Source organism: Lissotriton helveticus, chromosome 5_1, assembly GCF_964261635.1.
Source record: "Lissotriton helveticus chromosome 5_1, aLisHel1.1, whole genome shotgun sequence".
In the NCBI taxonomy this organism is placed as follows: Eukaryota; Metazoa; Chordata; class Amphibia; order Caudata; family Salamandridae; genus Lissotriton; species Lissotriton helveticus.
Genome location: NC_136065.1, coordinates 1,804,438,683 through 1,804,451,558, shown reverse-complemented (window position 1 = coordinate 1,804,451,558; position 12,876 = coordinate 1,804,438,683). Strand labels below are relative to the sequence as shown.

The window sequence follows — 12,876 nt, the reverse complement described above, 5'->3', positions numbered from 1 at the left end:
CATAAAGCGAAATCAAGAGTGGGCCCGTGCGAAACTGGAGACCGCGGTGTAAGTGCCTCTCTTAAAAATGACAGACCAACGGGTCCATCGTTAAAATGTACAATAGTGGCGACAGAGGACAACCCTGACGCGTGCCACGCGTCAGGCGGAACTGGTTATTGATCGTGCCATTTAGGCGCAGTCTGGCCGTAGGAAGAGTATACAATAACTCCACTGTATTCACTAAGCACTCAGGTATTCCCATACAGCGCATCACAGACATAAGGAATGGCCACTCCAAAGAGTCAAACGCCTTCTCGGCATCTAGGAGAATCGCTGCTGCCGGGGTGGCAGGGCCAACACGGTGCAAAATGGAAAAAAGGGTGCGGAGATTGAGTGAGGTGGAGCGATGCGGTACAAAGCCAGATTGAACTGGGGATATAATGCACTCCATTAGTAACGAAAGGCGGATGGCGATGACTTTCGCTAGGATCTTGTAGTCCAGGTTTAATAAAGATAGAGGACGATAAGATCCACACAGAGTGGCATCCTATCCCGGCTTGGGTAGAAGCACAATGACCGCCTCCCTAAGAGTGGGGGGGGCAGACAACCCGTTTCGAGGGCCTCGGCGTACACCTCCACCAAGCGGGGAACCAACAGTTCTTTATAGGCCTTGTAAAAATCGTCCGAAAAGCCATCCAATCCAGGGGCTGAAGACCCTCTCATGGAGTCAATAGCCTCGATGATATTGTCAGGCGTGATAGGATCGGCCAGAAAGTCTTTCATCCAATTTTCCAAATACACCATCGCTATCTCATTAAGGTAATTCCCTCGGTCAGTGGCGTCATCAGCTAACGTGGAAGTGTACAAAGATGTGTAATAAGACAAAAAGGTCTCGCAGATCTCAGGTGTGGTGCGCAGTGGGTCTTCTGTCGGGCCTTTGAGTTCCGTGATGTAGGAAGATTTGTAAGGGGGGCGAAGTAATTGTGACAACAATTTGCCCGGTTGATCTCCTTTGCCGTATTGCCTAGCCGTGTGTGACTTAACCAAAAATCTAAGCTCCCTGTCTGCCTCCTCTCTAAACTCCATCAATTGTAAGCGCTTTGTCTCCCTCTCCTCCGTATATTGTTGAAGCTGTTCTGCGTCTAGCGCTGCTATGGCACGCTCTATCCGGGACAGGGTCGCACGAACATCACGCAGCACTCCAGTATGTTTAGCAATGCATACTCCCCTGATGGTTGCCTTAAATCCTTCCCACAGGAACGCCCAGGTGTCAACCGTACCCGTGTTGAGCTCAAAATATTCCTCAATGGCCCCCCTAATTTCGTCCGTGAAAACTGGATCTGATAAAGCTTTCCTGGGGAAGCGCCACTGCCTTTCATAACCACCCGCCCTAGGAATCTTCAGTCTCAACACTAAGGGAGAATGATCAGACAGGGTACGTGGGAGCGTAAGGAGGTAATCAACCCACCCAACCACTTCCGGGGAAATTAGCCAATAGTCGATCCTGGTCCAGGTGTCATGGAACCCAGAGTAGTGCGAGTAAGCCAGTGAAGAGACATGCAAAGACGCCTCGATGTCTGAGGGAAAAGTGGGAGCATATATCAAGGAGGACTGGGCGTGAGTGAGGTTTAGTGTCTGGGGCGGAGGATGTACTGTCTCTGGATGGATTAAGCAGCAGATTAAAATCGCCACCGACTAGCAACAAACCTGGGTCTGAGTTCAGCAGATGTACCTGCAACTCATTGAAAAAAGCAGGAGTGTCTGTGTTGGGGCCTAAGACTCCAACGAGTGTGATCTTGTGGCTCAAGAGGGTCCCCGCAACAATGACATATCTGCCCTCTCTGTCAATGACTGTGTGAGTTAGCACAAAAGGTACCCGCTTATGTATACAAATAGCGACCCCTCTGGAATATCTGCTATAGTGGGAGAAGAAGCGGTGAGATCCCCAGCTACTGGCAACTTGTGAAGCATCATCCGATGATAAATGAGTTTCTTGCAGGAAGACTACGTCAATCTTATGCCTAGCAATGTAATTAAAAACTTGCTTACATTTCCTGGCGTTGTTTAGTCCCCTAACATTCCAGGACATCAACGAGAGTTCAGAGGGGCCGAGCTGTAACCCCAACCTGGCCATGAGTACAGGGAGAGGAAAGTTGACCTATGGCATGAGCAGCTCAGCACGATTATTGCAGTTGTGGAAATGTCGTAACACATTCTAAAAAAACAAAACCAAACAAAAACCCACTCCCACCCTCCACCCAACCTCTCACAAACCCCAAAGAGGAAAACCCAACCCAATGTGGTGGTGAAATGCAACATTATGTATGGAAAAAGTACATTGTAAACTAAGTCCACCGCAGTAAATAAATCAACAAATACCCAAAAAACAAAGGCGTTCGCCATTGGGGGTAGCAACACCACAACATCCGGGCTAACCAATACAAATGACCATGTAATAACCAGACCAGTGGACCGTCAGACACTTCCCAAATTGTCCATGCCATAAGAGGAGAATCAAAAAAACATGGGCAAGAATCAAAATGTCAGCCAGGGCCTGAGCTCGAGAACAGTTCCACGCTGTGCTGGGAATCTCCCTGTGCCGGGGAGGGTGCTCTGGAGTTAGCAGCAGCCTGTGTGCCTCTGGACTTATAAGAGTGACAAAACTCCTGAACTTCCGTCGGGTGTCAAAAATGCGGGCCTTGCCAGAGACTACCACCCTAAGGCACGCAGGATAAAGCATACTATACTTAAGACCTAAATTGCGTAGAGCAGCCTTGATCCCAGTGTATTTCCGGCGCGCCTCTTGAACCATAAGGGTGAAGTCAGGATAAAAGGACAGGGAATCGCCTTGTCATCGTATCTCCCCTTTCTCACAGGCCACTCGGAGGGCAGCATCTCGGTCCCTGAAGTTCATGATCCTGGCTATGATGGGACGCGGCGGTTGACCCGGTTTTGGTCAGGTACCCAGGGACCGGTGGGCCCGCTCCACCACAAACCCTGGAGTAAATTGGTCCCTGCCGAACAGGTCTATGAGTAGGTTTTCCACGAAGACGTCCATCCGACCAGTTTGGGTAGATTCCGCCACGCCTAAAATACGAACGTTATTGCGTCGTCCGCGTGCCTCCAAGTCCGCGTCCGATGAGGATCCAGTAGCTGAGTCCGTAGCCAGCATGGAGGCCTTGTCAAAGCTGAGCTTTCGTTGATTAGGGTCTCTTTTCCCCATGCTGACTAGTGGGCAGCCCGGTGCGGAATAACAGACAGCAAGATAGCTGTAGGGTAGACTAAGTGGTCGAGTGCAGGCGATCAAGAAGGGGCGTGCAGAGCGGGAGCGCAGCAACAGTCATGTAAGGCCTCGCAGAGATCAGGCAGCCAAAGGCAATGGAGTGGCGCCTATAAAATCAGGAGCCAAGCAGTTGTGAAGGCAGGCCACACACTAGGAAAGACACCCCCAATACTCCGCAGCTGGTTAAGAAATGCACCGCATCCAGGTTCCAGAACACTCAGTACCACAATGGTTGTGTTCTCCAGCAAAATGGCGGACCAGGACTGCCGTGCCGTCAGGTAAGGGGCAATCTGATCAGCCGTCCCAGCGCCACGTTCATCAGGCAGCTACAGGGGGGAGACACCGAGGGAAGGCGGGGCCACCTGGCCTCGCAGCAGCCTAAACCCCGAGACGCCCGCCACCACCCTCGCGTCCCCCCGCGGCACCCGGGCCAGACAGCGCAACCACCCGTACCCCGCCGGGAGCATCCACTACCCGAGTCCCTGGCTCCGGCCTACGCTCCAGGCCCTAAGGCTGCAGTGCGCCACGGAGCCGCGGAACCAGCCCGGCCCAACCCCCAAGCCGGGCCGGAAGAAGCGCGCCCAAGCCCCCAGCGCCCCAAGCGCACGCGGGGTGAAAGGCGACGCGCCCCCGGCGCAGAACTCACCGGATGGCCAGGCGCAGAAGAGAGGACACCGGTGGCGTGGCGCTCAGTCTCCTCCGCCGAACAGACCCTCACCGGGCACCCCCGAGCCCAAGACAGGTGTCGGATGGCTGCGAATCGCCGCTGCTACGGATGGATGTACTGAGCGGGATTAAGTCAGGTTTATGTCCGCAGGATGGTGTAGATTGGCCGCCTGGACGGCAGAGCTTCAGTCGGAAGCGGCCATCTTGGTCGCCTCCGTGGCCACGCCCCCAATCCCCAGTATATCTCGCCCAGAAAATCACGGTTTCTGGAGGAGCCAGAAACTCTAGGTCCGCCAGAGACTTTGTGCCCCAGCCACCCCAATTCCGAAAGGAAAAATTCGAATCGTGCTTTCTCTGGGGCCGCACCAGGAATCTGGAACTCACTGCCATCCTTCATCAGAAAAATTCCCCCTCTGTCCATACTTAAAAATGAAGCCCAACCCTTCCTAATGGTCAAGTTTCTTCCATAAATCATGCATTTCACACACCGCTCACTGGCTTTGCTTATTTGTGTTGCCGCTAGAGTTTGGACTGACTGGCTGCTATCCATCTTGTACTGAACTTGTACTCCCACAAATGTATTTGCTGGATTTCTCTGCATTATGATCTGAACATTGTATACACCCTGTTATTCCCCTAATGTTTCACCACCTTCTACTCGTGGTATTTTTTTTTTCTTTGACTATTTCATACTTGTATACATCATGTTATCCCTGTAAAGTGCTCTGATACCCTAACTGGTCACGTTTGCGCTCTATAAAACACTAAATAAATAAATAAATACATTTATATATGTGTGCATATTTATATATGTGTGCATATTTTTATATATCGGACTGTGTATGTTTGTGTGTATATATGTGTGTGTGCGCGTATATGCATGGGTGTGTGTGTGTGTGTATGTATATATATATATATATATATATACAGCGGTGAGCACACAAAACCGACTCGAAAGAATCAACATATCCAAATTAGGAGCAGGCATAACCCCATTTAAGAGAAAATCTGAATTTGTACCAAGTATGACTCGTGATGCAGTTGATGTTTTCCAGGACTGCGTCATTACAGAAATGAAAAAACTGCACAGAACAAGTAACATCCATAAAAAAAGAAAAAAATATGATGTGAAACAGGCGCAATATCATGCACTGATGAAGAAATTAAAGAACAATCCAGACATCGTAATCAAACCGGCGGATAAGGGTGGAAACATCGTTATTTGGCCAAAAGCAGCGTACATTCTGGAAGCCCAAAGACAGCTGTTGGATCCAGTTTGTTACAAAAAATCAACAAACAAGGAATATACTAAGGCTAATGAAAGCTTAAGCAAACTCCTACAGAAACATCGCAGAGAAGGCCTAATATCGGAGGAGGAATACAAATTTATGCTTAATGAACATCCTACTTTGCCAATTCTTTATTTAATTCCTAAAGTACACAAAGGACAGTCACCGGTGCCAGGCAGGCCGATCATCTCTGTGATAAACAGCTGTGGAGAAAGAGTAGGCCTATATGTGGACTTTTTCTTGCAAAAATGGGTAAGCAGCCTGCCTAGCTTTGTACGTGACACTGGAGATTTTCCGACCAAAATAGAGGATCTACAATGGCAAAATGACATGCTGCTTATCACTTTGGATGTCGAACAGCTATACACTAGCATTTCACACACTGATGGAATGAATGCAGTCTCTCATTTTCTGGTCCGTCGGCCGATTGACTTTTATGAGCACAACAAAGTGATTCTGGGCCTGATTGAATGGTGTCTATATAATAACTACTTTTTTATTTGGCAAAGACATTTGGAGGCAACTGAGGGGCGTGGCAATGGTGGCCTGCTTCTCCCCTAGCTATGCGTGCTTGCACGTTGGCTGGTGGGAGGAGCGGGTCCTCAACGTTACGCATCGAGTGTGGATGCGAGAGAAAATTGTTCGATACCTTCGCTATATCGATGATATTTTTATAGTTTGGCAAGGTGATGAAACAGAAGCCTGTGCTTTTATTGATGCAATCAATGACAATCCATTTAACCTTAGATTTACTTCTAGAATGAGCACTAAACAAGCGGAATTTTTGGATGTCACTGTTTATATTGACGATCATAGCAGGGTGCAGACAACTCTCCATCGCAAAAGCACTGCGGGCAACACTACCCTCCATGCCTCTAGTTTAAACAGCCAGTACATGTCAGGATTTTACAGCACATTCGGGCCATTTTACATTCAGATCCTGCATATCCGGTGGCACGCCATTTTTTGAGCTCACACAACAAAGATATCAATTGCCTAACATACTATGTAGTGGCCTCAGTCCCCAAACCAAGGTGAGGTGGCAACCGTGAGCTCAAACTTCGTCAACTAGAGTCACGAATGATCCTCGAATATGACAGTAAATGGCCGAATGGGCTTAACATTACAGAGGATCTTCGCCATTTCTTGTGATATGCTATCCTTCTTTGTATACTGAGTCTCCAGCACTCTTATTGATTCTAGGAGTAAACCCCTCTAGAAAGTCAGGTTGCCTGTTATCTAGTAGGCCAAATATACTCTCCCAGGTGACCAGAGATGGCACTTGTCCAGTTAGCCAGTTGCGTGGCCAGTTAAGTCCCTTGTTGGCCACTCTTCCGCCAATAGACTTAGCTCCTTACCTTCTCCAATTTTGTAAATATACACTGATTGTTATTTAACATCTAGCAAACACCTTTTATCAAATTTTGTATGATATTTATTAGCACTTTTTTACACTGGTGTTTTTAGCTATAAGGAATTTTACATATTGTAGTTTTATGATAGTATTAAATGTTTTTACAGTTTTTTAAGAGATATATAGAAGGACAGTGTCCTATCTCTAACTGTCAAGATTGCATTTATGCATTGAATACACAGGATACTTTGCAATATGTAGGTTCAGCACTTTATCCCAATTCCCCTCATTCCCGTATGCACTTTAATATACTCCACTTGACACAGGCTTGGAACCAGTCAAATGTGTATATATTTGCACGTATGGATCAGCCTAGGATACACCAGTCACTCTAACTATATCATGTGTGAAATTTACGGTTTTTTATTAATGGATTTATCCCGAAATTGAGTATATGGAATTCTTACAAATAATGTGTGGGTCTATATTGCACAATTATTGCATAGTGTTGTATTTAGCTGTATGTTGCCTTGAAGAATGAGGTTTAGTTGATATACACACTATTTGTGAATTTTAAAAAATCCCGTATTTTGCACTATACTCCTACAGATAGGAGTAGTATGTCTCATTTTTATGACCCTCTGACATCATGTGACTGGGCGGGCTGATTGTGTGTGCACTGCATTATAAAATCAAAAAATTCAAACTGGCTCACTTGCATGTGAACAAGGGCTTTTCAAGCCCGAAACGCGTAGTGCCCTCTTGCCTACCGACAATTTTGCAATAAAGAAAGAACCTGTGAAGCGCATTTGGTGGTCCGTCTCCTCTGTTACCTCGCCGATCTGACTCCCGTCTGATTCGGAAGTGGTGTTGTTAGGAGTTTTCGCATAATATATATATATATATATATATATATATATATATATATATATATATATATATATATATATATATATATATATATATATGTATATGTGTGTCTGTGTATGTATCATGATATTTATAACCTTTTCATTGTAAATTCATATGCGTGGTAAAGTTATTGCATGGTAATGACAGCATTGTAAAGGCAGTTTCCCTGTAGTAGTGCTGTTTTTGCTAAATTGAGTCTGGCAGTAAATGTGTTTCTTTATCCCACAGATATTGGCATCGATCTCTCAACCCTCGCAAGCTGATTGAAGTGAAATTTTCTCATCTAAACAGAAACATGACGATGCAGCGTACAATGAAACTTTACCGACTGCCCGAGGTCTGACACTAGCAGAGGCAGCAATTGCCTACACATAAAATTTCAGGCTGAGGCTCTGTGTGAGACAAGTGATGAAAGGAGTAAGGAAATGATGGGTCGACAGGAGAGAAAGCCAAATGAGAGCAGAATGAGTGGCAGACAATAATAACGTGTCAGGAAGGCAGCAATTTCAGATAAGGATGTCTGGGGCAGGGCAAAGAGTAGAGGACTTCCAAAAGCACAATATCCTCAGATCCCAGCATTTTAAATGGCATGCAGATTCTAAAAGCTGTTCATGACCATACAAATGGTGGAAACAGGCTGTACATATGCACATAACATGACCTCCGTGTAGGACCCGATGGCAAGCGAGAGGGGCGGCTGTTGTAATAAAAGATGAGTGAGAATTGGACAATGAGAGGTGGGAGCAAAGACTGACAAAGTGGTAAGAGTTTGTGATCAAGATTTGAGAATTAACAAGAGTGTAGCAGGATGTTTGGGCTCACAGAGAAGTGAGAGGGACCCCTTTATGGAATTATTGCCATTTCTGGATAGCATGTAAGACTTTTCTTTTAATTTTTCTTGATCCATCCATTCTGACTCCCACCTCCATTGCAGGTTCCGAAGACAGCAGGCCTGCGCCCAATGGAGATCAGACACCTCCCTGCAGTTCACAGACTGCTGATTGAATACTTGAAGCTCTTCCATCTGACTCCAGTTATGACGCAGGAGGAGGTGCATCACTGGTTCTTCCCTCAAGAGAACATTATAGACACATTTGTCGTAGAGGTGAGATTTAAGTGCTTGCATTATTACAACAAAGACATGTTGAAGATTGAAAACATGTGGGACTTGAAGTCCTGGCGGTGCACTTGTAGTATTGAAGAAAAAGAGAGGGTCTGAGGGCTAGATTCGAGAGGTCCAGCGTACAAGCCCAAGTAACATTCTAGCAAGACGAGAGTACGGAGTTCCTCTGATGGAGTAGGGTGATAGGGAACTGACCGAAACCGATACTGTGATCCACAGGGGATCACCAAGGTGTGCATTGAGGAGAGGGAGTTCTCCTTGTTGGAACTAGGGCTCTCGCACACCCAGCAAGGTAGGTGTCATGCTTCATCGTTTGAGCCTGCCTCTCGTCAGGTCGGCGCTGCAATACCTAACGGGCACCCGAAACCGGGGCTCTTTGTTTGGGATCTGTTCCTGCCGGTGGGTGCAGTGGGGGTGAGAGGCCAAGTATGTGTAGTAGAAGGGGAGAGAAAGTTAAAATAGGTCAGTTAGTCCTAACCAATTATTTATTATCAAGGTAAACTGCCTAATTAAAATGACGTGGAGAGGACCCAAACCTAGTCGTAAGGTGTCTTAACTGTAGGGGTTCTACTCTCAAAAGATCAACATGTTTTGCGTCTAGGAGTCAATGGTGATCAGGACACTTCATCAGGATCTGTGTTTAAACTATCTACACTGGAGGTCAAGTGTATAACTACATACCCTGTCTTGTCTTGTTAGATCTGTAGATGGGGGTGGGGGGGGGGGGGGGGAAGAGTCAAAGAAACAAAATTTCTGTTAAGGACACATATTGGTGCAACCAATTACACTGATCAGTTGGAAGTTACTAATCGGTTTATCTTGTGACATGATGGACATGTCCAAGTGTTCAGTTGTATGACATCTATAGTGAATCAATGGTATGTCATGCTGGTGTGAATACACATGACTTACTCTAATGTTATCTATCTTAAAAGTGGATATACTTCATGCTAAGAGGTGACACATAAAGGAGTAAACAATATTTTGCAAGAATAATTTTAAAAAAACAGTTTAAACCAAGCAAAGATGCCATTTAAACAGCGTATGAGTGGACCGACTCACCTAGACTAACTGTACAACCTGTGGGCTACAGTGGTCGGTGAGTCAAGGACACCAATTGGGTCCTATTCAAAGGGGGGAGAGAATGTAAATATAAAATTAAAGGTCAGTAATATCAGGCACCCCAAGGGGTGTGTTATTCAATGGTGTTTCATGGTGGAAACTGAGTCGGTGGCCAATGTGCTGAAGAAAAGACCATCCAAGTGTAAAATACCCTTGGTGAGGGGGGGGGGGGGGGGGGGTTTACCGGTTTTAGAACGAGGTAGGGGAGCCTGACACTGCCACCGCCAGGAATGCACACTCTGGGTTCCTCCAAAGAGTTAAAGGGATGCCTCGAGGTGCAGGTGCCCATGGTAGCGATACCCGATCCAATCAGTCCCCAAACGAAATAGTACCACCGCTAGTACTGGGGCGTTTGAACACAGAGATACAGCCTGTACTCTGCACTCACCTATCAACACCAACGGCCGATGGAAGACTTACCAGCGGGCTCTGCACGTCTTGCAGGTACACCTACCCCGCCGCCGACCCTGGGATGGTAACGGGAGGGTCGACGGCGGATGTAGATGAATGACAGGTTTCCCGGGCTTGCCTGTCACTTGTGCGTGTAGTGTGTGGAAACAAAGGATGTCCCACACTAGATGCATAGGTCCCACAATATCGTGGCAGGCATTTTGAAAAGTTCAACCAAGTTCGTGGTGTTCTGACAAAGGCTCTGTGTAGAGTTGAAAGTATATACATAGGCATTTGGACCACGGCGGCACAGAGGTTAATAATCATTGTGTAGGCCATATATTGACTATAATCATTAGTAAAGTCAAGTATGTGTTAGTGTACATGTGTACATATTCTAATATTTAAATTAGATCACAATGTGCTTCTAGTAGCTCTGTGTATAGTCCACACATTGGTACCTCACCGGTGAGGTGTAATAACCAAGAGGGGGCATTCAATAGCCGAGGTTACTTATGGAAAGGCACCCCCCCCCACCCCGAGGTCACAAGACCATTTTAAAAAAAAAAAATTTAATTTTGAAAGATTTATATAGCGCGAACAAGATCTTTGCAGATAACAGCGCTTTACAAAGGCAGGTGGAAGGGTAGGGAAACAAGAGAGCATATTAGGAAGGTAGGTCATCAAGTTAATGTAGATAGTAAAAGTATTACATATATTACAGGTATTAGGTAGCATGGCATAATTGGAACGTAGGTCATCAAAACAATGTAGATAATACAAAAATAGAAAATAATACAGATATGAGGGAGCAAGAACCTAAACACTTTAGCCTAATACAAATAAAAACATATGTGCATGGGAATCGGACCGGTAATACTGATCGCATTGTAAATCAAACGTATTTGTTCAAGTGTATTTAGCCATAAGGATATTTTTGACTTCTTTCTTAAAAAGAAGAGTGGAGGAGATGAGTCTGGTTTCAGGAGGGAATGCGTTCCAGATCCTAGGCGCCATTCCTGATAAGGAGCGTTTGTAGGTTTTTTCCTTCCGGAATCTTCGAGGTTTCAGCAGAAGATTGTTTGTACTTCTGGACCCGCCGGAAATTGTCAACTTATGAGTGAGGTAGCCGGGTGATTTCAGGTGTATAGCCTTGTGCGTCATGCAGGCAATTTTCAGCTGTATTCTGGCTTCAAGAGGCAGCCAGTTCAAGGATTTAAAGTCAGGGGAGATATGCGAATGTTTTTTAGATCCAGTGATGAGTCTTGCTGCCGCGTTTAGTGACGCTCTGAGGGGTGCAGTTGTAGTTAGGGGGAGGCCGCAGAGGGCCACGCTGCCGTAGTGTATGCGAGTAATGACTAGTGCTTGTACTGCGGTTTGGAAGTCTTTTGCTGGGAGGAAGGGTTTAAGTTTCCTCAAGGTATTTATTTGGAAGTTCGCCCCCTTAGTTGCCTTGCTGATATGCTGCTGCATGTTGAGGTTGGTGTCAAGTGTTATGCCTAAAGATTTTGCTGAATCCACGATGGTCGGTTGGACATTGAGTGCGGTTAGGTGCTTAAGCCATGTTTGTGCGGAAGATATTTTCGTGGGAGGTGAGATTAGGAGGAACTCAGTTTTCATAGCATTGAGTTTGAGGTGGTTATCGGCCAGCCAAGATTGGGTGCTTCTGATCGTTGAGTTCAGACGCAAGATGTCTTTGGGGGATTGTAACTTGAGATATAGTTGAGTGTCATCGGCGTACATGTGAAAGTGTACATTGGATGCTTGTAGCAGGGTGGTGAGAGGTTCCATAACTAGGTTGAACAAAGTAGGGGATAGGCAGGATCCTTGAGGGACACCCAACGATACCGGTACTGGGGAGGACATCAAGTTTTTGCTCTTGAATTTTTGAGACCGGTTGTGTAGAAAGGAAGTGAACCAACGAAGAACAGTCCCAGAGAAGCCCATTCTTGTGTTTAAGAGTTCGAGTAAGTTCTCATGTTTCACTGTGTCGAATGCTGAAGAGAGATCAAGGAGGATGAGGAGGCAGGTATCATTTTGATCTAAAATTTGGAGGGCGTCGTCAATTATGTGAGTCATAGCTGTTTCAGTGCTGTGCCCTGCTCGGAAGCCTGATTGATGTGGGTTGAGGAGATCAAACTGTTCTATGTGCTTTGTCAGTTGTAGTTGGACGCATTTTTCTAAAAGTTTGGTGAGAGTGGGAATGTTGGTAATCGGACGGTAATTGTTTAGATCAGTGGGGTCGTCTGTTGGTTTCTTCAGTAAAGGTGTATAACTTGTCCAACTTTGAGGGAGTCGGGGATGGTTCCTTGTTGAAGTGAGCTATTGATAATTTTAGTCCAGAGTGGGAGGAGCAAAGGGGTGAAGTCGTTTACGGCGTTAGCAGGAAGAGGGTCAGTGAGGTGATTGGATGGTTTTAGGGTGCTGAGTATTCTGTCAATTTCTTCTTCAGAGTAGGTGTCAAAGGATGACCATGTCGCATTGTTTTTTAGTTTATTGGGTGTTATGCAGTTGGGTATTGAGTAAAGGCTTGCGTCATTGAGGAGGTCGCTCCTTATATTGTCGGCTTTTTTTGTTAAAGAAAGCCGCAAAATCTTCACAGGAAGGAGTAATGCTCATAATGTCGACAGCTGGGGGTTGTTCCTTAGATTGAGATCGGATTAGCTCGAACAGTTTACTTGGACGGTTTTTTGCTTGGTCTAGCTGGAGTCTGAAGAACTCTGACTTTGAGCGTTTTATTTTCCTGAAGTATGAG

At 46.0% G+C, this 12,876-nt stretch overlaps 1 protein-coding gene across 1 annotated transcript in view; it reads left to right on the top strand.

Annotated features, from left to right (window-relative positions):
• NMT1 (N-myristoyltransferase 1) overlaps positions 1-12,876 on the top strand; it is a 254,696-nt gene that overhangs the window by 199,082 nt on the left and 42,738 nt on the right. The window contains exons 8-9 of the mRNA XM_078645135.1: positions 7,715-7,823; positions 8,421-8,591. Of these exons, the coding sequence (XP_078501261.1) occupies positions 7,715-7,823; positions 8,421-8,591 (280 nt within the window). The remainder of the gene's footprint in view (positions 1-7,714; positions 7,824-8,420; positions 8,592-12,876) is intronic.